General features: G+C 33.0%; 1 protein-coding gene across 1 annotated transcript; it reads left to right on the top strand.

The window, feature by feature from the left end:
- Positions 1-609: 609 nt before the first annotated feature.
- LOC146164011 (cytochrome P450 2C4-like) lies at positions 610-6,328 on the top strand. The gene is made up of 9 exons (XM_083382594.1): positions 610-925; positions 1,071-1,219; positions 1,427-1,511; positions 1,640-1,743; positions 1,894-2,009; positions 2,383-2,495; positions 4,192-4,336; positions 5,032-5,189; positions 5,620-6,328. Exons 1-9 carry the CDS (start codon positions 635-637, stop codon positions 5,929-5,931), a joined length of 1,473 nt encoding a protein of 490 aa, XP_083238720.1. The 5' UTR covers positions 610-634; the 3' UTR covers positions 5,932-6,328.
- The last annotated feature ends 732 nt before the right edge of the window (positions 6,329-7,060 follow it).

Below are 7,060 nucleotides of genomic sequence, written 5' to 3'. Positions count from 1 at the left end.
TTCATAAACGCTTGTTGAAAAATGTGAAATTTTACTTTCAAATTTTATTTGAAATGCAAAATGCGGGAAGTCCCTGTTTAGATCTTATATATTGTCGCTCTGGTGATTCATAGAAAACTTATTACATCAGACATAAAATTAAGTTATCTAAAAAAGTCTTAAAATGTTGTGTTTTTATCGCATAACATGTTTGTGCTGCGAAATTATAATTACGTGTTTGGTTCAGCATTTTCTAACAAACAAGGTTTTATTTGTAAAGTTTACTTTTCTGAACAATGTATATATTGCCTTTGCCACAACAGAACATTGCGTCTATGTAAGCGCGATGGCTGAAAGAGGTTTTGTTTGCGTTGCATTTGTGCACTTTACCCTGGCCAAACTCCACATGCGGTTTAAAATATGGCTATCACCTCCTACCTAAACACAACCGGCCTGTCACAAAGAGCATACATGTTGTGTGTTTTTTATATTTTAGTTATGTGTGTGTGTATGGCTATGCACTTAATAAATGGTTGTATAACCAAATTTCTTTTGGTATTATTCTATTGGCTTTAAAAATAATTTGTAAGCAAACATTTTTGGTATTAAAGAATTAGTTGGTATTTTATAATGTTGTTTTACTAGATACTTCAAAATGGAAACAAATCTCGAACTTTTGTTTTCCAAAAGTGTCATAAACATTTCATATTGGCATGTCATTTGCACCGTTTTTGTTTTGTGGTTTCTGCACAAGTTAATAGAAGGAATAACTTCTGAGTTACCTCCTGGCCCAATTGGATTTCCAATCATAGGGATAATACCCTATGCTGACCAAAATATTGAGAAAACCTTTGAGAAATGGTCAAAGACCTATGGTCCTGTTCTATGTGCACAAATTGGTTGGAGCAACACTGTAGTCCTTAACAACTATGATGCTATTCACCAGGTTATATTTAAGCAAACCTTTCTGGTGCATTTGTTGCTTAAATTATAGCAATTAGCATTTAAATACAAATAATTACTGTGAATACATTATACTCTTTGAAAAAAACATAGTCTTTTTTGGATTTTTATCACATATTTCTGTACAGGCTTTTGTTGTGCAAAGTCACCAGTTTATTAACCGACCAAGCTCATTTTTCAACAACTTTGTTTCATTAAATGGACATGGAGTGATATTTACAAAGGGAGATGAACGATGGAAAATGCAAAGAAAATTTATTCAAAGATCCCTAACTGGGTTAGTATATCAATTTTAGAATGTATTTGTCCTTTTGACAAATTTGGATATCAATGATTAGCTATTTAGTAATAATAATTATTCAAAATAGTTGTTGAAAATTATTTAAAATAGTTGTCGTAGGTAGGTATTTAATAAATCAATTAGCCATAAAAATATGTTTGTTTTTTTTGTGATAAATAATATATATACTGTATAACATGGCAGGAATTTGGAACACAGAATCTTGCAGGAAGCAGAATGCTTGTGCAATACTTTTAAAAGTCTCAATGGAAAGGCAACAAATTTGAAAGTATGATACAGTCCTGTAAATAATACATCTAGAACACAATTTTGCAATAGTTTTTTCAAAAAAACATAATATAAAAAATATATTGTAGATTCTACTTAATTAATGTTAAAACGGGCTGTGTTTTGCAGCATATCATCGGATCAGTTGCATTTAATGTAATCCGCAGAATGACAATTCATGAACAATATGAGCCAGAAGAAATGGATAACTTTTGCTATGATGTACTTAATGTGTAGGAAACAAGTTTTTTTATGCCTGAAATAATGTTGGTATTAACAATCAACTAACTTTATTACGACTTTTAAAAGCTAATGTGTTGTATATTGAATATGCATTTTATCAATATATTTTCCAGTTTTAATATTATTCTTAAATATTTAAGAGTTCAGAAGCATGGAATATACTTTTATGTGTTATCAATCGCTCCATGGATGCGTTTTTTCCCTCCAGTTAGAGCACTCTGGAAGGATCTTCTCATGCAAATAAAAACTTCTTCAGGTAGTTTTATCCTAAATACTTTATTTCCTGTAATGTTTTACATCACAAAATACAAGTTGTTCAAAATTAACTCAAACAAAGAGTGTGCATCGGCAATATTGTCCGATAAAACACTGCCAAACAACAAATTTTACTTATTTCAGGTATGTTATTAGACAGACAACTTGAGTCAAAATTACTGATGTGACAAATATAAAAAATAACTATCCTAATTAAATTATATTAAATGGTATTTTTTTAGGGCATTTTGAATGTTTAAATAATTGTTTAAGCAAATTTAAAAACATTTTAACCCATGTCTATGTGTATATACTTTTGGAATGTATATATGTTATAATCAGAATGAGTGTTTTACATGGTACATGTTTTTTAGATATGTTGTACAACACTATTGATTCTCATGGAACTACACTCAATCCCAATCATCCTCGAGACTTTATTGATCTGTTTGTCATAGAAATGAACAAAAGAAATCCAATGTTTACTGTAAGTTGGTCCAACTATTTCAGTTAAATTTTTATATACCAAATTCCTTCTTAAGTCAATCCCCATTTTTTTATTCTCTTAGTCACGTCTTTAGTAAACTATGTCCTATATATATATATTATATAAACAGATGACATAGTCAAAAGTTTTAGTCATTAGATTGAGAAGTTAAGATCCAGTTATTGTTTTTTTCATAAAATAGTTTTTTCATAATAACGAAAATACTTCCAGGACAAAAATGCCCAAAACGAAAGCGTTCTATATGGAAATAGTAATTTTGCAGAATGCTTGCTTTAGTAATAAAATGTACAACTTTAGTTTTGGAAACTTAAAATAACAGTACCTAGTCGTCCCAGCAATTACTCATTATCCAACACTACAAGTCTCATTTCAAAAACGAGTTGTTTTGCAGGTATTTGATTTATTTACCTTTAGCATTTTATGCTCAGTTTGACGTTTTGTTTGATCCATAAAAAAAGCAGTTGAATTTTTATGTCACAATGTATAATAATATTGGGTAGACAGTTCTAAGTTCAAACAGGTAAAATTACTTTCTAGAAATCTAGAGGATAAGTTTTGGAACAACGCCAGAATGAACCCTATTTTCTACCCTTAGGGCTCCATAAAGATTTAGTTTAATTTAAAGGATTTTGTTCAACTACTATTCGACTCCTTAAAATCTCTATCAATGACGATTGCAACAAAGTTTATAAAACATACTGGTTGCTACAAATCATTAACAAATTCGAGTTCGCAAAAAATTTTGGTTCAGTCATAAAAATACGATTCGCTTTAATATAAATACATGATAAAATTCAATTGAGTTTTACTTAGTAATTTTGGTATTTTTTATCGAGTGAATTACACTATAAAGCCTGAATAGTATAACGCTATTCACATCCATTAACCCAAGTATGCCCCTATATGAATCTAAAATATAGTTGGCATATATGGCAGTTTTTACATTTGGTTAATTGCGATTTTTGCAGTGTTGGTTTTAGGCACCCGATCCGTTAGAAATCAGTGCATTTCTAAGCAAAAAGGTCTACGACAATTAGGGCATCCAATGGCAGAAAAGTCTAGACTTTTAGACCTTGAGGTCCTGGCAATGCACTGATTTGGACCTTTAGGTAAACTCCCGCGTAGATAAATTAAAAATATTCATTAAAAGTTCAGAAAAGATAACAAAAAATATGAGATAGGATTAATAACACTTGACCAACCTAAACCATAACGCTAACCCGAATCCTAACCCAAATAATGTGCGTTATTTTAATAATTCTTTAAATGCTGAGGAAAAAAGCCCAAACTCGGATGGTTTCTCGTCCATTGTATTTAAGATTATTACGTCACAAATTGAGGTATTGGGGCCTGAAGCGTTATAATTATCAAATTATCGCACATTATTTGGGTTAGGGCGCTGGTTAGCGTTTGGGTTTGGTTGGGTCAAGTATTGTTAAACTTAATCTTCTTATGCACATTTGTTAATGCAAATTAGTGCATTGTCCAAGACCTCAAAGTCTAAAAGTCGGACTTTTAGATCCTTTGAATGCACTGATTGTCGTAGACCTTTTTGCTTAGAACTGCACTGATTTCTGACGGATGAGGTGTTTTAGGCGTTTTTGAATTGGACGTTTTTGCGTTTAGCAATTTAAGTCGTTGGTCGTAATTCTAACAACCTTTACTTGTCATGCAGCGAACACAGCTTCGTGTACTGCTGGTTGATCTGTTTGGAGCTGGTACAGACACATCTACAACCACATTGAGGTGGATTTTTAGGTATCTCATCTGTTATCCAGAAATGCAGGAAAGAATGTACAAGGAAATCAATTCTCTTATAGGTAAACCTTTTATTTAAAGACATTTTTTGCACCCCAGTGGTTCGTAACCTTTAGACACGGGTCAATAAAAAGGGAAAATATACTCAGGGTTACCAGTAGGGATGCCCGACCGATACTTCGATACGCGATATTTTGTACGAAAAGTAAAGGTTTACGAAGTTATTAGTATAAAATTCTGACATTTTTTTTAAGACCGGGTACCTACCGTACCTGGTATAGAAATTTAATGGAAAGTATTTAAGTTGGCATAAATTTGAATTTAGAGCGAGTACTTACGGCATTTTTGTGTTCAACACACCCTGCGAAATCTGGCTTAACACATTAAAAAGGAAAGTAAAAATATTTTTGCAGGTAAGCGGGTAATTTTGGTCAAAAAACATAGTTGGCCAACGGCACAAATAAAGGCGACTTTTTGGCGGACTCTATTTTACGAATACACGTCTGTTTGTTATCCGCTACTTGGGCTAATAATAACGTTTTAATGTCGCGAGAACAGAATTTTGGGTTATCTTTTATACACTGAAGAGATTAAATTTATTCTGGGTACGAATTGCTAAGCAAAACACTTTTAACGCAGTGGAAATTATTTCTTAAAACACCAAGTTAGAAAATACCAACATAGGCTTCTTAAAGTAGAAATCAGGAGATTAGTATTAGCTAAAAAACAATCGTTACGGAAAAAAACTTTGTCATAGGAAGCGATGGAACAGTTCGCGCAGATTGCAATCTTCCCTTCACGAGGGCATTCATTGAAGAGACCTTCCGAGTACGCCCTGTCGCTCCGTTGGGAATTCCCCATTGCACCACTGAAGATGTAGATTTCATGGGTTATGTAATTCCCAAAAACACACAGGTGATAAAAGTTTGCCTTTACAGTCATCTCGTACATTTCACCTCTTGGCGAAGTTTCCCCATAAAAATAAAAATAAACGAGGGTACAATAAAAACAAACGGGTGCTTCTCTGAGATTCGCCTGAGAACCGGAAATAAAAGTCAACGATAAAATAAAAATTGTGTTTTATTGACAACTTTAAGTAAAAATTAAACTGAAATCCTTGTGCTAAATTAGCCTGTATCCGCGAAAAAAGAACGACTAAACTAAACATTACGTATAATGTTTTCCATCTCAGTTGGGATACCCGATATGTCTGATACCCGATATTTTGAGCACGAAGTAATGTGACTTCCCTATCTTTAACTATATAGGCATCTACCATACATTTTGTAAGGCAAAACACCCTTTTTAAATGTTTCAATTTATTGTATTGTGATGCTTGTTTTAGGTATTTGCAAACATATGGGCCGCCAATCGCGATCCAGAGATTTGGGAAAAACCGTTTACGTTCGACCCAGAACGTTTTCTGGACAGCGACGGCGTATTTCAGAAAACCTCGAAAAGCCTCACTTTTTTGATTGGGCCTCGCAATTGTTTGGGTGAGAAGATAGCAAGAATGGAAATATTCATCGTTCTTGTTTCTGTCTTACAACGGTTTAGGGTTTGTCCAAACCCTGACCAACCCCTACCTTGTATGGAAGGACAGCCGGGCCTTAGCGTGGGCCCGAAAGAATATTTGATAGTTTTAAATGAACGCTGATTCTTTTTCGTCATTAATTTAAGTAATTCTTTAATTATTGTTCTCTCCAACGTTTGCTTTGATGGCGAACAGTGAAACTGTATATACTTGCATTTGCATGAGAAAACAATGCTTTGTTCCCTTCAAACTTTCACACTTAACAAATCAGGTGGAACCGTTCTGTACAGCATTTTAAACATAACTTGTGAAAAAAATCTATGTCGCTATTGACTATACGTCGTATACCCAACAGCCATGAGAAAGTTGTGTTGCACCGCTCCTACGCTTGCACCACGGGCTCCATGAACTACCTGAGTGACGCGGTATTGGTTTTGTACCCGGTTTGTGAAAACTCATTTTTCGAATGCTTTACCATACAGACACAATGGCTACAAATTACAATACTAGGTTTTCTAAAATTTGGGGACTCTTTGATTTTTGATGTTTGTGATTCGTTTTACGCTGTTTTTTTTTATCTAATTTGATGATGTCCAAGCCTTACATACGGTTTCTGCCATGCGCATTGCTCAAGTTTTATCAAGAATTTCGTTTTCTTCAAATGTATTATCTTGCCCACAAAATTGCTTCAAGTGTTTGGAATAAACAAGCAATATGTGCAAAAAATATTTTAAATTCATAACATCAGAAATCTTGCGTTTCATAAATAAAATGTTTTTGTGGATAGTTTGCCTCATATTTCTTTTCGAATGTCAACAATACAAATGTATTAAGCGTTCCCATTTAAGACGTTAGGTTTAAATAACATATACTAACAAATAAATTGTGTTTACTTAAAAAAGGTAATAAAGTTACTTTTTTTACACTTACTGAACTTCTTTTATAATGTTGCATTGTAAAAGGCACTGGCGTAACAAAAATGACGTTCTTTTTAAAGAGTTTTGTACGTATGCAGCCGAATTGTTTTTAGTTTTATAGGCTACTCAATTTTTTTAGCCGATTTGCAAAATAAATGTCGAGGGATCAACCACCTTTTCAAAATCTAAGTTATATTGTAAACTAGCTTTACATATAATAAGAAAAATATTTTTGCAATTATTATATAGGTTAAAAAGCAACGTATTTTTTGCGCTTTTTGCAGATACGGCCGAGAACAACTGCGAATAGGAAAACCCTTTTTTATATTCCAGAT

This window comes from Ascidiella aspersa, chromosome 2 (genome assembly GCF_963924565.1).
Source record: "Ascidiella aspersa chromosome 2, kaAscAspe10.2, whole genome shotgun sequence".
Lineage (NCBI taxonomy): Eukaryota > Metazoa > Chordata > Ascidiacea > Phlebobranchia > Ascidiidae > Ascidiella > Ascidiella aspersa.
The sequence above is the reverse complement of the archived record's forward strand: the minus strand, read 5'-3'. Positions and strand labels throughout refer to the sequence as shown.